The sequence below is a fragment of the Petaurus breviceps genome, unplaced genomic scaffold (assembly GCF_028583685.1).
Source record: "Petaurus breviceps papuanus isolate PSGF00001 unplaced genomic scaffold, PetGlider_PUasm1.0 140, whole genome shotgun sequence".
Classification (NCBI taxonomy): Eukaryota; Metazoa; Chordata; class Mammalia; order Diprotodontia; family Petauridae; genus Petaurus; species Petaurus breviceps.
The window spans coordinates 48275620-48295685 of record NW_027185698.1 but is presented as its reverse complement, the minus strand read 5'-3'; the positions used below and the strand labels follow the sequence as shown (position 1 = coordinate 48295685).

At 46.9% G+C, this 20066-nt stretch overlaps 1 protein-coding gene across 1 annotated transcript; it reads left to right on the top strand.

The window, feature by feature from the left end:
• Nucleotides 1–3312: 3312 nt before the first annotated feature.
• On the top strand, nucleotides 3313–19908 carry SEMA4F (ssemaphorin 4F). Its single transcript, XM_069071773.1, has 14 exons — nucleotides 3313–3785; nucleotides 6818–6969; nucleotides 7446–7505; nucleotides 7771–7869; nucleotides 12183–12276; nucleotides 12464–12586; nucleotides 12759–12910; nucleotides 13350–13528; nucleotides 13928–14075; nucleotides 14237–14459; nucleotides 15495–15604; nucleotides 15755–15915; nucleotides 16897–16955; nucleotides 17713–19908. The coding sequence occupies exons 1-14, from the start codon at nucleotides 3545–3547 to the stop codon at nucleotides 18336–18338; spliced, it is 2427 nt and encodes an 808-aa protein (XP_068927874.1). The 5' UTR covers nucleotides 3313–3544; the 3' UTR covers nucleotides 18339–19908.
• Nucleotides 19909–20066: the final 158 nt, after the last annotated feature.

Genomic DNA, 20066 nt, shown 5'->3' with positions numbered 1-20066 from the left:
ATATACCAGATGGCGTCTAACCAGGTCAGATGACAGTGGGACAATCACCTTCCTTGTTCTGGATAGTATGCTTCTAATAACACAGCCTAAAACCTTATTAACTTTTTTGGCTGGCTTGTCACATTGCTGACTCATTACAAACTGATAAAAAAAAAGTTATTGATAGCTTTTATTTTTTCACCACTGGCATTTCCTTCCTATCACCAACCGAGGTTGCCACTTGCTTATGAGAAAGAATAAAAAAGAGGAAAAAATAGTTCAGCATAACTAATCAACACGTTGAAAAAGTCTGACAATACATCCAATGTTGCACAACCATAGACCCTTGCCTCTACAAATAAGTGGGGGGGACATTTTCTCTTACCTTTTTTTTGGGGTCAAACTTGATCACTATAATTTCACATCATCAATTTGTTTTGTTGTTATCTCCTTTTGTGTAAGTGTAGTCATTGTTTCTTTGGTTCCGTTTGTTTTTCTTTGCATTGGTTCACATACATTTCTTATGCTTCTCTGTATTCCTCACGTATCTCATTTCTTACTCCTCAGTAATCTTCCATAACATTCAGGTAAACACAACTTGTGTTTACTTTGTTCCCAGTTCTTTGCTACTATAAAACATGCTGCAATTGATATGTTGGTGTGTATGGGATCTTTCTTTTATTAGACCGGTCTCCTGACTTCTTTTTATTCCCATCCTACTTCTTACTTTGCTACTCTGGAGAAATTTCCACTTGAGGCCTTGCTCAACTGAATTGTGGTTGCCTGCTTAGACCACTATTTCAGAAGGATCCCAGACTATTTTCATTCACAATTCTGTTCTTTGGAATTCTTCTGCTCCTCCTCCTTACTAACCACCTTGTTCCTGTTTGGGAAACCTTCTTCCTTTTCCCCTTTACCCCACTGTTTAGTTCCATTTTATTCCCTTTATGCTCTGTCTTCTCCTCTTCCATTAGAATGTAAATTACTCTTGAGAGTAACAGAGTAAGAACTGTGTTGCATGCTTGTATTTGTATCCCTAGTATAGGACCTGACACACAGTAAATACTTATTCAATGCCATATCTATCTATCTATCTATCTAATCTATCTATCTATCTATCTATCATGGCTCCCTTTTTCAGTGACCTCCTTGGAGTATATTCCTAATAGTGGGATATTTGAGGCAAAGGATATGGACATATTAGTCACTTTCTTTGCATAATTCCAATTTGATTTCCAGAATGGATGGACCATTTCAGAGCTCCACCAACAGTACATTAACAACCTATTATATTTCATTTTATTACTTATGGGGAGTTCCCTAGGCAACTCTTTAAAGCTTTAAGTTTCAAAGTAGTTGTCAATCTGCATTGGTGAAGGGAGGTTCCTCACTGGGAGTTTCCTCTGATGATGAAATCACAGGACTGGTTTAAAAAGAAAAAATCAAACAAGCTTTCATCTTATGAAATTTTTTCACACTATTTTCACCTGTCAGGATTTTTTTTTGGATTCTGCCTTTGACATCCAAACTTTTTGTTATGAGCAAATCAGATTTTGTCTTCTCAAAGATTTTTGATTAAATTGTTGAACAGAAGAGAGTCAGAGACAGATTCTTGCAGTGTTCCACTAAACACTTGGTGTTTACCAGTCTAGCTCTTTAATTCTTCCCCCTTCTCTTAAAGCCTTTATACTAGTTCCAGGACTCCCTCTGAGCAAATTAAGACCCCATGTACTCATGGAGTTCTGCCCTCTCTTTCCATGTATTCACCATCTATTTCCTTGCTTTCTACCCCTTCCCACCACTGACAGAGTCCATATACTGTATCTCCCAGTAGCCTGTCTTGTCTCTGGACCTCTAACCCTGCTGAGCTCAACTGAATTCTCCTTTTTTGTCCCACCAGGCAAGTATATGAGTCCTATATTCTTTTTAAAAATGTTATTTTATTTTACAGATGCAAACTGTGAAATAGTATAGCCTGGATGGACTTATGTATAGGGTATGAAATAGCTGAAATATTTGGCCTGGAGAAGAGAAGACTTAGAGGGGATGTGATAGTTATCTTCAAATACAGGAAGAATGTTGTGTTTGTCCTTCATTTTCTAAGAGGACCACGGCATCAGGGAAATGACAACATGACTTGATAGGAAAGATTGGAATGTAGAAGAGGGATTATACTTCTTTGGCTTGATCCCAGAGGGATGGATTAGGAGTCAAGAGTTGATATTGCAGAAAGGTAGATTATGAGTTGTTCAAAAATGGAATGTGCTTCCTCAGGAGATCATGGGGTCTTCCTCAGTGGAGATCTACAACTAGAAGCTAAAATGATCATTTGGTGTTATTGTAGGGGAGATTCCTATTTAGGTGTTGGTAGACTAAGAGTCCTCTGAGGTTCCTTCTACTTTTTAATTTCTACCATGCTATGCTCTCTTTGTCAGGCAGTCAACAAATACTATTAAGCGCCTACAACAATGTGCCACACACACTCTACTAAACAACGGAGACACAAAGAAAGACAAAACCAAACCAAAGTAAAACTCTACTTTCTAATGGAGGAGACAACATGCAAACAACTAAGTATAAACAAAACACATACAGAATAAATTGGAGATAACAGAGGGAAGGCACTAGCATTAAGAAATTCTGGTAGTACCTGTTTTCCTTGGTTCTGGTTGGAGGAAAGAGGGTCTGGGGTTAGTATTCCTGACTTCTGAACCCCACAATCTGCTCTCGAGCTTCCTCTCAGAGTGAAAATAAAGAACAAAATTAAGAAACACATGTCTTGGTTTAAAAAGCATAGGATGATGATAGGAATGGGACCTATAATTTCTTAAGTATTGGGAACTCCAGAATACCATGAAGTCTATGGGACTCCATAAGCCTGACTTTAGGAACCCTCCCTCCTCTCTGGCTCCTTCTCTTTCTCCTGCCGCGCACCCTGCCAGTGGTCAGAGTGGAAACTGCTACCCTCTCCTCCCCTTTCCTAGCCTGGGTCCAGCCCCGCAGTCAGAATTCCAGTAGATTTTCTTTCCTGAATAGCACAGGGATTGTCTTTGTAAAAGCACAAGCCGGACTGCCTTATCTCCGCAGCCCCTAGCTCTCCTGCCTAGAGCTGTGGGTAATCCAGGATCCCTTCCAAGAGCATCCCGGGAGCTAGTCCATCCCGGCCTCCACCTGGGCTGCTCCCAGCTTCTACCTGGCCTTAGTCCCCGCCCAAAGAGAGCCCGGCCTTCCTCCGCCGGGCCTTAATTGGCTGGCGCAGGGAAGGCGCCTTGCTATTGGCCGTATTCCAGGGGCGTGTTCACTGCGCCACCTGTGGGGGTGGGGCCAGGGCTGGGGTTCAGGATTCAGCCTGGGCTCCCACCGGGTATCTGCCCCAAGCGCCGCCTGCGGGCAGAGCTCCGTCTGGCTACCACGGCCACGGTCAGGGGCGTGGGCAGGGCCGGGGACGGACGAACCGGGCCAAGTCGGACCTGGCGCAGGGCGGAGCCCGAGGTTTAGGCCGGGAGGCGGCGCTACGGGACCCGCTGCAGCCGCCACGGGAGGACCCACTTCTGGCCGATTGCCTATGAGGATGCGGGTGTCCCCCGCCCGGCCCCGCCCGGGCCGCCAGCTGCCTCCTGCTCCTACCTCTGCCCCTGCTCCTACCTCTGCTCCTGCTCCCGCCTCCGTCTGGGCCGCGCCCTGCCCTACGCTGCGGGTCCAGGTGCTGGTCCTGCTGGTGAGCTGCGCCTCAGCTAGAGCCTGGAGCGGACCCCGGCTCGGACGCGTGCTATACTCGGTGCCCAGGACCTCGCTGACAGCCTCGGGTAAGAGCAGGTGCTGCGCCGCCGCCCTTCCTCCCCGGCCCAGCCTAGCCTCTCAGTGGTCAGTCCCCGGTCCCCCGCAATTCCCCGATCCCCCTCAGTCCTGCGCCTCCCCTTTTCTCCTGAGCCCGCCCTGCCTCTGCCTCCCTTTGCAACGGATCAGGGAACTCCCCCTATCTCAATCTTTTGCTCCCCTCTGTGCTCACAACCCTTTTCTCCTAAACAGGGAACTCCCGGGGCCGTATGTTCGCAACCATTTTTTTTTTTCTTGAGCCGGGAGTGCCTCTGTCCCTATTCTTATCACCCTTTTCTATTGAGCTGGGAACTCCCCTGTCCCCATGTTCTTAAACCATATTTTTTTTTCATGAGCAGATAACTCCCAGATTTCTGTGTTCGCAACCGTTTTCTCTTGATCAGGGAACTCACTCGTCCCAATGTTTCTAACCTTTTTTTCTCCCCTGAGCCGGGAGCTTCCCGTCCCTATTCTCGAAACCCTTTTCTCTTTGAGCAGGGAACTGTCTTTGCCACCCCCCCCCCCCCCCCCATCCCTATGCTGTCCAGAGTTCCCTCATCCCTGTGTCTCCCACATCCCTGTGCTTCTCAGAGCTGCCACCCCCAACGCCCACCTCTCTTGAATCTAGAAATCTTCCATCCGTGTGTTCCCCCAACCACATTCCCACGATAACTGTGTCCCTCATATCTCCAATCCCTGTGTGTTAGATCCCACCCCTCCCTCTTCTGAGCCCAGAATCCTCCCCCTCCCACTCATTTCTGTGCCTCTGCTTTTCCTTTCCCTGCATTATTCCCATAGCACTCTTGTCCCTGGGCATGCTGAACTCTCCCCTATTTATTTCCTCCAAGTCTCCAGGACCTCTGTCTAAAGCTCATTCCTGCCCTGCAAACCTTCCATTCCCTAATCCCACCCATTATGGAGCAGTATTTTAAAGTGTTTAGAGAAAAAAGCAAGACCTCTTTTCAGATGTTGGAAAGGACTGGGAGGTGCAAGGCTTATTAATGAACCCTCTTACATAATCTTAAGCAAAATAAGTTTTCCAGCCATTCCGAGTTCCAAAGGTTAATGGGGAAACGGGTGTTAGAGTAAGGCAAGCTAATTTCTAGAGGAAATCTTTCCTCTGATTTGAGAGTGGGGGAGGGGGGAGGCAATTGCAGAATTATGGATGTGTACACACAGAACATAGGTGCAGTCTTTCTTTACCATTTTTAGTGTTAGCACTGGGTCAAAGGTGGCAGCAGGACAGGGCTGAGCAGATGGGGCCAGGTCTGGGAGCTGTGCTAGGCTGACAGAATGGAGTGTATAAACAAGGGCCTATAATCATGGCATCACTTTGTGTAGGCGGGTATGCAGGTACAATGAATTCAGAGGATAAGGCTGCAGTTTTAGACTAGACCAGAAGGAAAAGCAAGATGTGACACCTGGGGAGACAAGCCTTGGTCAGTGCCTAGAGGTCCAGATAAAGCAAGAAACCACAGTCAGGAGCATGATTCAAGTATACAGGGAGGATTAGCGAGCCTTGGATGTTACCTTAAGGTGTTAATGCCTGGAGTGGCCCAAAGCACAACCCAAGCACAAGCCCCTGGTGTGGGGGAGGGAACAATCCCCAAGAATCAGTGGGAGAAAGTTAAAAGGGTTCTCTTCAGTCACATCCATTCAATAAACATTTAATTTTCTATGGTGTGCTTAGTACTTCTGCTCAGCAATAGGACAAATTAGGGTACTTTAGGTAAAATACAGTCCCTTCCCTCATGGGATTTATAGTCTAGGGGGATAAGAAATGAACATTATCTATAATTCCCAATGTTACCTGATTGAGATACGGGAGAGCTGCAAAACAGTGTCAAAAGAAGTTCCAGGGAACAAGATTGTGCTCAGGGAATAGTGACTAGTAACTTTTTGGAGTTAGACTAAATAGTAATTAACAATACTGGATGATTTAATGAGAGAAGGCATCTAACATATCCTAGTGCATTTCTTTAAACCTTGCTTCCTATGGTATACTACACTGTTTAGGAGGAGAAATTAGAGATGAACAGGTATTTGCACTTTTATTTTTAATGAAGAGCTATATTTGTATAGAAAAAAGTAATTGGCTAGATTGTGTGCTGAATTCTTTGCTGCTCTGTTCTCAGCACCTGGGCATAGCATGTATACTCAGTCGTATCTAAGGACTCCACAGGCTTTCACTCAACATATGTGCTCATTCAATAAATATTCATTTAGTGCCTACTATTTCCAGGCTATTGTGATTAGTATATGCCCCCATCTTGTGGAGTTTACAATGTAATAGGAGGATTGGAGACATACAGTACACAGATTTACATGACATATCAGAGTATATCAGAGAAGCAAAATCAAAATGTTGTGTGAGATCTGAAGGGAAAAGTCATGTCCAAAAGGAAAGGTTTTGTGACAGAGGTGGCATCTGAGTTGGGCTTTAAAGACTGGGTAGGAATTCAAAAGGGAAGAAGGGAAGGGAACAAATATATAGTGCCCACTATATGCTGGGCGCTGGACTAAGTGCTTTACAAATATTATCTAAACAGGTGAAGGCAGGGGGGATTCCAGTCATAAAGGACAGTGTGAGAAAAGAAATTCAAAGTGTGTTTCAAGGACAAAGTCCAGTTTACCTAGAGTATACAATACAGTTCCTAGGGAATAGAGTACCATGGGATTAGGCTGAAGTGGTAAGGTAGATTGCGGAGGTCCTTGAATTCTAGGCAGAGGTATTTGAGCTATAGTTGGTAGGAAATAGAAGCCATGAAGGATTTTTTGAGAAGAGGCATGACATTGACAGATCTATACATGATTATTTAGGTAGTGTAAAGGAAGGATTGGAGGTAGAGAAAAAGAGTGAAGGTGCAAAAACACTGTAATAGTAATTGTAATAAAAAATGGTAATCAAGACCTCTGCCAGACGTTGGGTTGTTGTAGGTGTAGCAATCAGGCAGGATGGGGCTGGTCTTGCTAGATAACTGAAGGGATTTTCTCTACTTCCTAATTCCTCTTTCCTCCCTAGAGGCGGACCCTTTTCTTACCCGGTTCTCTGCCCCTCTGACCCAAAATTACTCTATCCTCCTTGTGGATCCTGTTTCCAACACGCTTTATGTGGGTGCCCGAGATGCCATTTTTGCTCTGCCCCTACCTCTCACAGAGGGGAGAGTCCAAAAGGTGAGACATGTGCATGAGGGAGAACCCAGCCCTCAGGCCATGTAAAAGCTCCAGGGTGTAGAATTGTGTGGTGGGGCTTCCTACTCGCCAAAGGGGTCACAGTGGAGGGAGGGGTCAGTGTAACAGGGAGACTCATGCTGATCAATTTGGCATTAGATGAAGATGACTGGGCTGAGAAGAGATGTTGGCAAACTGGGGGGATGGAGGTGTGTGGGGAATAAGAGTTATAGATTTCCCAAGGTAGGGTGTTGAGAACATATGTGCTAACTTGGAAGAAACTCACAGGGCTCTGGACAGTGTTAGATTATGGTTACTAGGAGGCCATGGAAACCATAACACCCTGCCCCCTTGGGGGACTCTGAGGAGTCCATACTCTAAGACCTTTTGGTTATCTCCTGGTCCTGGTCCTAAAAGGCCATGTAGAGGGATATTAGGAAGCCTAGGGAAGAGGGTAGTTACTCCTAAATCTTTCTCAGATTGACTGGCCAGTGCCTGAGACCCACAGACAGAGCTGTAGAAAGAAGGGCAAGAAGGAGGTAAGTATAAACTTAACCCCTAACCCTAAATCTTGGCCTGATCACACTTTACTCTTCCACAATGAACCTTGCCCCAATGGACTCAGTCATTGACCAACCTCACCTAACACTGATGCCCCGAGTACCCCTTTCCATCACTCACCCATTCTGACCCTTAGCTGTCTCTCACCATTACTGACTCTATTCAAAATTTCTGTCCCTGGTGCTTCTGGTTGATTCTGACATCTCTGATACCCTGTCTTTGTTTGAAACATTTGATTTCCAGGCTGACTGTCATAATTACATTCGGATTCTTGCCATGGTCAATGCCTCTCACCTTCTCACATGTGGTACCTTTGCCTTCGACCCACAGTGTGGGATCATTGTGAGTGACTGGATATAGAGGGGATATGTGGAAGGGAGGGATGCATGGGAAAGGGGTGGTGGTGTAACTAGAATATGGAGCACCTGGGAGAAATTTGGGAGGAGACATAGGGACGACACAGGGATGGGGTAGTACTGGAGCGATGATCAAAGAGGTTAGGGTTATGGGGTGTATAGAGTTAACGATAGGGTAGACCTTTGAAGGCCTTATATCATCATCCATCTATGCTGGCATCCTTTTCTCACCCCTACTTACCAAGTCTCGCTTCCATCTTCATTTTGCTCCTATGGTCCATGCCCATGCCATGCCCCCTCGCCCTTGCTCATACCTCCTTTCTGTGGCTCAGAGGAGTCAGTTGCCAGTTTAGTCAGAGAACTTAATTGACTTGACTTTAGTTATATGGTCAAGTATATGTCTTACGTCTAAACTTAGATATATACATAAGACATATGTCTAAACTAGTATATGTCTAAATCCAAACTTGAGTCCAGGTTTTCTCACTCCAAGGAGAAGTGTTCTTTCCATTATCCCAGACTTCCAGTGCTCAGGTAAAAAAAAAACACAAAGAAATCAGAATCATAGCCTCTCAGTATTGGAAGACAACTTAGAAATGGCTAGTTAGACTTGAACCTGAGCATTTCCTCTCTCTAACATCCCATTCCACCTTTGGATAGATTTCTTTTTAGGAGGATTTCCCTTGAATTGAGCCTAAATGTGATATTGTATCATGTACCTCCTATTTTGTTCCTCATTCTGTTTCCTGGGTTCAGGCAGAACCAATGTAATCCCTCAAAGGAGAGAGATTAGTCCCCCTTTGTGACAATGCCATGAGGGAGGAAGAAAAGTGTGTCTGAATGTGTAATAGTTTAGCAAAGATGATCAGAAGGGAGTCTTGCTCTAGGATGGTTTGCATTTGGTCATTCCTCCAGTTCTGAGAAGATCCTCAGTGCTTACCAGAAGCATCCTGGCTTGTCCATCCTTCCAGGGGCCACTCTTTTCCCCTTATGTCAGTGATGTCTACCCCTTCATTTACCTTCATGGGATCTGGATGGGGAGGGCTATCTGAAAGAGCCACTCAGATAAAAAATGCTGTGGCTTCCTTTTTCCATTACCTACCCATCCATTCTCAACCTCATTATTTCCTGTCAATCTCAGACTTTGCTTCCTGGCTTCTAGGCCATTGCCTAATGTATTCAGGGTTATACCTCATCTGTTCTGCTAAGTAGGTAAGTTTTCTTAGACCCTTTTTGGCTGACTGCAAAAGTACCTGCTGGTTATCTTCCCTCAAGGTCTGGAGGTCCTGAACTCTAGCTAGTTCAGATCACATGATTTAGAGCTAGTTTAGAGTTCTGTCCTTTTTCAGCAGGGAAAAATGAAGAACAGAGAGAAAGGAGCTGCCCGAGATAATACAGATTTTCAGTAGCAGAGGCCAAATCTGAACCTCAGTCCTTGAACTCCAAGTATAGTGTTCCATCTATTATGTCTCCTAGCTACTTGACTTAATATCTTTGGGATGGAAAAAAGAATAGTAATGTCAACGAATGTAAATGCATGGATGCATACATACATATACAAATATCATTCCATTAGGAACCACATCATCTTTTCCACCTGTGCCCATTTTCTCCTGGTTATTTACTGGACTTGGAGTCAAGAGACCTCAGTCTGAATCCCAGCTCTGTCATTAGCTGTGTCATCTTGGGCCAGTCATGACCCTTTTGAGAGCTTCATTCTTCTTATAGTAAAATGGTGTTAGCATTTGTATAGTACCAGCCATGGGAGGTAAGGAAAGAACCTTCTTTTGTCTGGCAGATTCTTCTTCCCCTGCCTGACTAGGGCTTGTATCTTTGAAAACACTAATTCTCCTTGTCTTGTGAGCAGTCCCATCTTGAGCAGGTTGGCAGTATCCTCTAAGCAGCACACTTGGACATTCACTCCCTTCTCATCTGTATTCCCAATTTATTTCTTTACTTGTATCTCTCTGATGTTTGTTGTTTTGAGTCTCAGGGGGGCTACTAGCATGTCCAAGTGACTTGGTACCCCATCATTGCCACCATGAATTGAGGAGTCACTTGTGACTGCACATTCTTCTAGGTTTACTTCTGGGCTTGACAAAGCCTTCAGGTCACTCCCACTGTCCAGCCCACTCTGGGGACTGGTCTACCTGCTCCTTTTATTGGCTGCCACCTACCTGCATTCTTATGGAGGGTTTTATGAGCCTGTGACTAGAGACTGCAAGGGAAGTCAACTCAAGAGGCATGGGAAATTCTTAAGACTGAAATTTTGATGATATAATGACAAATGTTAATGAGGAAGAAGATGGTGGGATGGTATCCCAGGAGATGGATGTGGCTGCATAAGCAGCTCTTAGATGAGCCCAGCTATGAAAAGGACATTTATAAAAGATGGATATGGAGGCACATAAAGAAGTCTGAGAAAAGAATTTTCCAGCCTAGTAGAATAGTGTGGAAACTTAAATACTAGAATGAGCTGAGGCTTGTCAAATTTTACATGTGGGCTTTAAAAAGCCCTAACAACCATATAAGGACAAGGTGAAGGAAGTGTGGCTTGATAGCAGTTGATGTGACAAAATTCTGGGTTTTTAATAACCGTTAAGCTCAATGTGAGTCGGCACAGAGAGATACTAATTGTCCCTGACCAAGGCAAAGGAGAGTTGAACTATCTGGAATATTGTGGCCAGTTCTGATGCCATGTTTTGGGACCCTGACAAGCTGGGGTTCACCCCAAGGAAGGTAGATAGGATGGGAAGGAGAGTGGAAGCTAGTTGAAGGTATTAAGATAGCTTAGCATGGAGGAGAGAAGACTTGAGATGGGGAAAATGTGATTCTTGTCTTAAATATCTAAAAGGCTATGATGTAGATGATGAATAAGGCTTGTTTTGCTTGACCACAAAGGGCAGAACTAGGAGCAAAACAGTATGGGAATTACTAGGAGGCAAATTTCAGTTTGGTATCAGGGAAAAATCCTAACAATTAGTGTTGTCTCTGGGTAGAACAAGTTGCTTGATAGGATGGTGAGTTTCTGTCTCCTGGATATTTTCATCTGTCTCCTATGTGACACCATATTGGAACTCTTGTAGAGAAGGAGGTATGTGCTACCAGGAAGGGTTGACCTGGTTGTCCTCTAAGGTTGCTTTGCATAGTGTAAGGGTATTTCCAGTAGAAGTTTGAACAAGTAGAGAAGTCAAAGTACATTATAGACGTGGAAGGCAGCCAGTGCTAATATCCATAGGGAGGAGAAGGCAGGATGGTTTTGGCATGGAGTTCAATTTGGCTGAAGAAAGAGAAGTGTGAGATTTCCAGGGAGGTAAATGAGTCAGATTATGGAAAGCCTTGAATGCCAGGCCAAGTAGTTTGTATTTTATCATATATTCAATGAGGAATCCCTAAAGATTTTTGAGCATGGCCAGAAATATTTTTTGGGAAGATTATTTTCAAAAAGAGTCCCTGGAACGCCTTGGACTTTCAGTAAGTTGGTCTTGTCTTATCCTTCTCAGCTGAGCCCAACCTCAATTTCTCTTTCTTGGTTCTTGGGAGACTACCCGATCCCCTGATCTTCCAGCTTCACATTTGTTAAGCTTGGGGTTAACTCCTGGTCTTCTTGGTCTCCCCTCCCCCATCTATCCACCTTGGATCTTCTCCATGTTCCCTTGTGCAGGAAACCCATGGGGAAGAAGAAGGCTCATGGAGGGGCCAATGGGGGGCTTTATGGTTATGAGGACTGAATGAAGATTCATGATGGTGTTCAGAAGAAAGCCCCAGACTTCATGTCTGCATCTCTGTGGCCCTTTCTCTTATGTAGACAAAAGTTACCTGGGTAGGACCTCCTAATGAACATGGTGGGCAGGGCAGGGATAAAGGAATCACTCAGGGATGGGAAGAACTGAGAAAAGTAGGGACACAGGGACAAAGGGTAGTATGTGGGAAAATGGTATCTTCCATCACCTGAGCTCTCCCTATGACCCCATTTGATATCTTCACTGACTTTTCCTGATGACCTCTCTATTAATTCCTCCTACACTGACCTACCTTTCCCTGTGATCCTTGCCTTTGTTGACAGATGCTCCATTATCCCAAGTTGACCTTTTTGTGTGACCTTTATACTGACTCCCTTGCCTTTGAGCTCCCCCAGACTAACCTTTCCTTGTGACCTCTCCTAACCTAACATTGACCTGCTCTGTCACTATGCCTTGACTGGACATTGACCTGCTTTCTCTGACCCCTGTGCTGATCTCCTGTGTTGACCCACACACTGATTCCAATGTGATCTTGTCACTGCTCTCTGGGCTATAGGATGTATCCAGTTTCCATCAGGTTGAAAGGCTAGAAAGTGGCCGAGGGAAATGCCCTTTTGAGCCAACCCAGCGGTCGGCTGCTGTAATGACTGGTAAGTGGGGGGCAGAGCGCTCCAAGAATTTATTTGTCCCTCCCACCATTCTGCTGAAGAATTGTCTGCCCCCACTGCTCTTATCAGAGTGTCTCTGTCCCTGATCACTCTCCATAAAGTATTTCTGTCCTCAAACCATTTTCCCAGAGCATCTTTACTTCCAGCCTCCCCATTTGTCTCTCTTTAGGGGGTGTCCTATACGCTGCCAGCATGAATAATTTTCTGGGGACAGAACCAATTATCTCTCGGGCCTATGGCCCTCCAGCCGAGGAGCGGATCCGGACAGAGGTCACACCAGCCTGGCTAAATGGTAGGGAGACAGCAGAGGGAGATGGAGGGGACCCTTGCTGTGGAGAAGAGGGGAGAATCTTTGGGTTTGGAGAAGAGGGAGGGCCCTAGGAAGGAAAACTGAGGGGAACCAGAAGTGGTGAAGGGGTCTGGTGTCTCCTGGAATGGTATCTGAAGTCTTTTTATCTCTCTAGCTCCAGCGTTTGTGGCAGCTGTAGCCCTGAGTCCAACTGACTGGGGAGAGGAGGATGGAGACACTGAAATTTATTTCTTCTTCACGGAGACGGCTCGAGACTCTGACATGTACCAACCAATAAAGGTTCCCCGTGTGGCTCGTGTCTGCGCGGTGAGGCTTCTCTTCCAGCCCATTTGCTCTCACCCCCACTTCAGCATTTCCACCAACTCTCTATCTCTTCCTCTTGCTTTGTCCTGTCTCTGTCTATACTGGGAGTGTAAAGTCTGTGTGGGGCATTGTTTTTCCTCCCCCATAATTACCTGATACTCTTTCCCCTATCATTATTGGTCCCTCATTATGACTTTACCATGTCACCTTTCTCCATTTTTGCTGTCCCAGTTCTGAAAGTGGGAAGTCAGGATAGGGGGTGTTCCCCATGTATGGAGACCCTATGTGCTTCCACATCTTTGTGGCTCAACACCTGTCTATCCTCCCATCTACCTGTCTCTGTCACCCTGTGTGTATCTTTGTTTTTGTCTTGAGATGAAGGAATCTGGGGGTACCAACCCCCAATGCTGCTGACTCCAAATAATGATCTCTGTGCCCCCAGGGAGACCTTGGGGGCCTGAAGACCCTCCAGCGGCGGTGGACAACGTTTCTGAAAGCGGAGCTGCTGTGTCCAGGGCCCACACATGGTCGAACTTCCAGCATCCTGCAAGATGTGGCCACCCTACGACTGAAGCCTGGCACAGGGGTCCCCCTCTTCTATGGGGTCTTCTCCTCCCAGTGGTGAGGAGGGAGGTACTGAGGGGAAAACAGCAGGGTACAGTAGAAAGAATCCTGAATTTGGAGTTGAAGGACCTGGGTTTGAATCCTAATTCTGCCATTTACTTTATGTGACCTTGGGCAGGCTACTTAACCCCTCTGGGCCTCAGTTTCTTCCTCTGTAAAAGGAAGAGGTTAAACTAAGTGATCTCTAAGAACTTTTCCAGATCTAAGTATATTTTTATGGAAAGATAATTTGATACTCTCCTGTCTCTAGTGTTTCATTTCAGATTTTTTTTTCTGCAGGGTCCCCACTGTCCCTCCCTATCCCATCCAACTTCCCAGCCCAACTACTTTATCCCAGGGATGGTTGATCCCACTCAGCACCCTAACATCTGGCTTTCTTGACCTCTTGTTCCCTAGGGATGGAGTTTCCATTTCTGCCATCTGTGCCTTCCGCCCCCAAGACATCCGCTCATCAATGAGTGGCCCTTTTAGGGAGTTCAAGCATGATTGCAATAGAGGAATGCCTGTGATGGACAGTGATGTCCCCCAGCCCAGACCTGGAATGGTGAGCCTAGAAGGAGGTGGAGGTCAAGGGTGGAGGTGGGGGAGGACAGGGACTTCCCCAGGGAATATCCCTGTAAGTCACACAGGGAATTCCTCACCCCTAGTACCCATCCCCTTTTAGTCCCTCTTCATACTTCTTACTTTTCTCTCTCCACTCCCCAGTGCATTACCAATCAAATGAAGTTACTTGGCTTTGGCTCGTCACTTTCCCTGCCTGACCGAGTTCTTACCTTTGTACGGGACCACCCTCTTATGGACCAGCCTGTGTCCCCTGCTGATGGCCAACCCCTGCTGGTTACCTCCAACACAGCCTATCACCGGGTTGCAGCCCACAGAGTGCCAAGCTTGTTGGGAGAAGAGTATGATGTACTCTACCTGGGGACAGGTGAATCCTGGAATGCTAGAATCTCAGGCTTGGAAGGGGCTTCAGAGAGCATCTAATCTATCCTTCACTTGAGGAGGAATCCCCTTTAGGAAACCCCTAAGAAGAGGTCTTTCATCTGTTTGAATATTTCTGGTAACAAGCAACTCAGTGACTTGTGAAAGTCACTGTTAGATAGCCCAAGTCATTAGAAAGCTTGTCCTTAAGATCAGCTGAAATGTGCCTCCCTGCGGCTCCTCTCTCCACCTTCTACCCTGGTCATCGTTCTAGATCCTACAATTAAGCATTTCTTAGGTTCATTCCATATGCCCAGTGCTAGAGGTACAAGATGAAAACAATAGGCCCTGACCTCAAGGAGCTTATATTCTATGGGAGGAAACAACATGTACACACATAAGTAGATACAGAATATATGCAAAGTCAGTAAAAGGTCATATCATAGGGGAGGGCCAAGAAGGGGAATCAGGAAAGGCCTCATGTGGGCCTGGAGGGATGAGCCTATGCAGAGGCAGAGAGCTGAGGGTTGAGTGGAGTATCTTGGATGAGGAACACGGAGTCCACCTGTCTGACTTTACCATAGAGTAACACATCATATTCCTAGAAAGGTCAGCTGGAGTCAGACTGGGATGAGCTTTAAATGCTAAAAAGATGAATTTGTCTTTGGGCCTAGAGGCAACAGGGAGCCCCTGAAGCTTCTTGAGCAGTATGAGTAACATGGTCAGACCTGTGCTTTATGAATGATCAGTTTGCAAGATGCATGGAGGACAGATTGGTATAGAGAGGGACTGAACAAGGAGGTCATTGCAATAGTTCAAGCCTAATCATGCTTCTACAGGACACGGCTGTTCATTCACTGAGGGAGAGGGCAAACTGTTGTGGTAGGGTACATGGTCACCTGTAGCATGGTAATGCCCCCACAGTGACAGGGTCACACACAATGACATGTCTACATCTACACAGTACCATACAACGCCACAGAGGCAATTGTACGTGCACACAATGCACATAGTGGTGTTCTAGCCCCCGCCTGTTCCCCAGGGGATGGACACCTGCATCGGGCAGTACGGATTGGCTCTCAGCTCAGCATCCTCGAGGACCTGACCTTATTCCTGGAGCCTCAACCAGTTGAAACTCTCCAGCTGCATGATGTGAGTTGTCTATCATACTCAGCAGACTTTAGGGGGATGGGTGGTGCCCATGAACCCCAGGGAAAGTTGCCTGGTGCCTGTGATAGGGGGGACATCTTGGCTCATGACTAACTGGGACTGGACCATTTTCCATTTTCCTGGCTTCCTCAGGGCTGGCTCCTGATTGGCTCTGGCTCTGAAGTGACCCAGGTAAACATCACAAACTGTGGCCGTCTCCATAGCTGCAGAGAGTGCATCCTGGCCCGAGACCCAGCCTGTGCTTGGAGCTCCCGGCTCAAGGCTTGTGTTAACCACATTGGGGCAGGCGAGGGGTGAGCGTGACCTGAATTCTGAGTTTTCCTATCCTCTCAGCATGTCTCTGTCCGTCACTCTGCCCTCCAGTGTGATGTCTCTTTTCTCTGCTCAGTCTGTCAGCCAAGCTCTCCGTCTCACATCTTCTATATTGGTTAGTCCGTCTGTCTGTTGTCTTAGTTCCTCTAAGTCTGTATGTCTGTCATCCCCTTCCCACAGCTGAACTTTCCATATCAGATTTAAGCCTTTCCTAGGCAAAGTGTGGGTCTGTTCATCTTCTGTCTAATAGTGATTTTTTACATGGAGTTCACAAAGGTAGCAGTGTTCTTGGGAACATGTGTGTGTGTGTGTGTGTGTGATTTTAATTATTGGGGAGTATGGGGAAAATTGGGACTGCCATGGGGAGACAGAAGAAAATGATTTGGGGGCCTGGAAAGAATATAAGGAATGATTGGGTAATGAGGGATAATTATGGGGGGGAAGATTAGTGGATAATGGAAGAATTATCAAGGGTGATTGGGGGAGTAATAGGAACAAAAGAGATGGTGATTATTAGTTGAGTGATAGATTATTGAGAGATGATGATGGTAAAGGTTGTAGGGTAATAAGAAGGGCGATATAAGTGGTGGCAGTGGGAGAATGTGAGGGGTGCAGTGGTGGGAAAATAATGGGGAATGGTCAAGGTGATCTAGAAAGTGATGGAGTTTTGAGAGGTGATGAGGGGGTGAAGATGGGATGAGATAATGAAGTTTATGAGTAATGATAGGACAAAGTTGAGGGATGATGGTGGAGTGATGGGGACAATAGAAGAGTGCCAGTAGCTAGTGATAGAGTGATAGGAAAGTACTCGGAGATAATGATGGGGAATAATGATAGAGGGTGTTGAGAAGCAGTAGGAGGTAGTTGGGAGTTTGGGGGCCTGATGGAGTAGGAGATGATGGGAACAAAGGCAGGGGTCATCCATGGTTTATTTTCTTAACTTAGTTTCATCCTGATTCTAGGCTGCTCCAAGACATTGAATTGGGAAATGCATCCTCTCTTTGCCCCAGAGAGCCTGGAGGTGTGTATGGCTGAAGGACAGGTGGAAAGGGGAGAAGGTGTAGAAGTCTTGATTTTGGACCTATTTGAAGGGTCTGCTAGTGCCACTCACGAGCCCCTGGACTCATACCACCCCTGACTGGAAATGGGAGGAAAGGGCCAGGGAAGGCTTCCTGGAGGAAGTGACATTTGAGTTTGGGCTTAAATGGGTAGGAGGGGTCCAAGCAAAGGACTATGAGGTTTAGAGGAAGGGGAGACATTGAAGAAGACATTGAAGAAGAGAGGAAGAGACATTGAAGGTAGAGATGAGGAATGTGCATTAGGAAGATCACTTGGAAAGTGTGTGTAAAGGAGACAGTAGAGGTAGGGAAACATCTTAGGAGGGGGTTATAATAGTCCAGGTAAGGGGTAATAGAAGTATGAGTGGAGAGGAGACAGATGTGAGATAGACTGTGGAAGTAAAATCAGTAGGACTTAACAACTGATGTTGTTAAGGGATGGGGTGAGGGCGAGAAGACTCAGAGCTAACTGGGGTTTGAGCCCTGGTGCCTAGAAAGATGGTGGCACTACCTACTGAAAGGGGGAAATTGAGAATGAGGGAATCGGTTAGGGAGGATGAGGAGTTTGGTTTTGAACATGGTGAATTTGAAGACATTGAGCCCCTGTGAGATCCAGGTAGGATGAGTCCTGTGGACACTGGAAATGATGGGGTTGTAACTCTGGGGAGAAGTCAATGAGACTTGGCACCTAACTGGTGCCACCTGTTCCCTTTTCTCCAGCACATCCTCTCGTTCTTGAGGTTCCTGTGGTCCCAGCTGCACACGTGGTCTTGCCATGTTCCCCACGATCAGCCTGGGCGACCTGTGTGTGGCATCGGCCGGGGGGTCTCATTGAAGATGCAGTGATTCCTCGTCTGGATGGGCTGGAGGTGTTGGTGACACAGGGCGCCCTGGGAACCTATGCCTGTAAATGCCGGGAGGGAGGCACTACCCAAACAGTGGCTACTTATCACTTGTTTTGGGGGGAGCCCCAGGGCCGTGGCCGAATTGTGGGCTCTGGGCTGGCTGGCTTTATCCTGGGGGCAGTGGCTTCTACTCTGATCCTGCTCCTGCTTGGCCGACAACGTCAGCGACACCGGCAGCAGGAGCTCTTGGCAAGAAACAAGGTGGGGCTGGACTTGGGGGCCCCTCCATCCGGGACCACGAGCTGCAGCCATGATCCCCCCTCCCCATCACCCTCTCCAGAAGATGAACGGCTCCCATTGGCCTTGGCTGTGGTCAAAAAGGGCAGCAGCCTCAATGGCTTCCCACCATCTTTCTTACGGGACTCCCACCCAGGCCCAAACCAAGCTCACATTCTACTGACCACAGCACCACTGGCCACGTGTGATGAGACATCCATATAGAGATGTGCTGAGAGACTACTTGGCTCAAGAGACTGTTGGGGCCTGGTCTGGGTGGCTGCTGGGATGTGTTACTGCATTACAGCAGGTTATTGGGGACCCAAGTCACCACCAGGCCCCAGTGACCACTGGGGACTGAATAACCTCTAGTCCCAGATGCCTGCTGGGGTCAAGCCAGCTGTGGAATGGTGGAATGTGCATTGAATGGAGTTGAAAGACTTAGGTTTGAGCATTAACTCTGCTATGCCTTCCCTCCATGATCCAGGGCAAGTCATTTCCCCTTTCTAGACTTTCCTCCTTTATGGTGGTGGGGGAGGGCGGGCCAGCTGGTTGGTAATGTCTCTTCTGGCTCTGATATTCAGTGAGTCTGATCCTATGATCCCCAGTGACCAATGACATTGAGAAGTCTGCAGGTGTCCTGAGCTCACCTGACAGCATCCATCAAGGTGGGGGGCGGTATGAATGTACAAATTGGCTGTCCCCTCCCCCAACCTGATCCCTTATCTTGGGATCTGTAGGTTTTTGTCTTTCCTAGGAAGGGAATGGTGGACACAGGAGCTTTCTGTGACCTCATTGGCCCGGGCTTTGTGTAAGCTACAGATCAGGGCCCTGAGATCAGGCACCAGGAAGAAGGAGCTGTCCCTGAGAGGTGTGAGTAAAATGCTGAGGGAGGGAGATACTTACAGGCAGGGTGCTCTCTGCCTCCCTGAAGGAGGGAACCCCTATGTGCTGAGACATGGGGGCTCTGAGTGTCTGGCTCCTGATTTGCCCCCTAGACCACACATATGTGTTTGAGAATGCATGGAAGAGCCTGGCTATGTGTGTCTGCCTGGCATATGTGGATGTATGTGTTTGTGTGCTTCAGGAGATGTCTGCATAACTCTGGGCTCTGCCCCCCTGCCCCTACTATGTTACCTCTGGGCTGATTTCTCCAGCCCACTGTGCTTGGGAAGCTAGTGGCTGGCAGCTGTTCTGGGGGTGGGGTGGGCAACCTTTGTGTCCGCTTAGTTTCATGTTTTTATAAACCTGTGTATATGACTGTGGTGACCTGCTGACCCCCTGATTGGGGAAGGGAATGGGGTGGGTATGTGGGTGAATATGAACAAAGGGGGAACTGGGAGTGAGGGTGGGGATCCGGGAGTAAGGAGAATATGCCGCATGGGCAGGGAAGCCAGAGGACTGGGAGGCAACAGTAGAAAGAGGGTGAGAGTTTGAGTCCGAGGATTTGGATCTTGATTTAAATCCCAACTCTGGGAGAATCAGTCTCCTTTGTGCATCACCTGTAAAATGAAGGTGTTGGATTCAGTGACCTCTAAGGTAACTTGCAGCTCTGTGATGTGGAGGAACGAGATAACGGGAATAAATTGGATGTCTAAGGGTGGGGGAAGACTGAGAGGGAAAAGGAGGGATGGGGGCAGGGTGGGGGGAGTAGATAGAGAGAATGGGCTGGGAATATGGAGAAAATAGGATAGGGTGAGCAGGATGCGGGTGTGTCAGTCATCATGATCTAAAGTGAATGTGAAGTTTTATATTTTTTATGGAATATTTAACTTTATTGATTGATTAAAATGGTCTGAAAAACCTGGAGGCGTCCGTGTGTGGCGTGCGTGTGTGTGTGTGTGTGTGTGTGAGAGGGGTGGGAGGAAGAGAGAGAGAGAGAGAGAGAGAGAGAGAGAGAGAGAGAGACATATGAAACATATAGACAGAGACCGAGAGAGGGGATATAAGTGA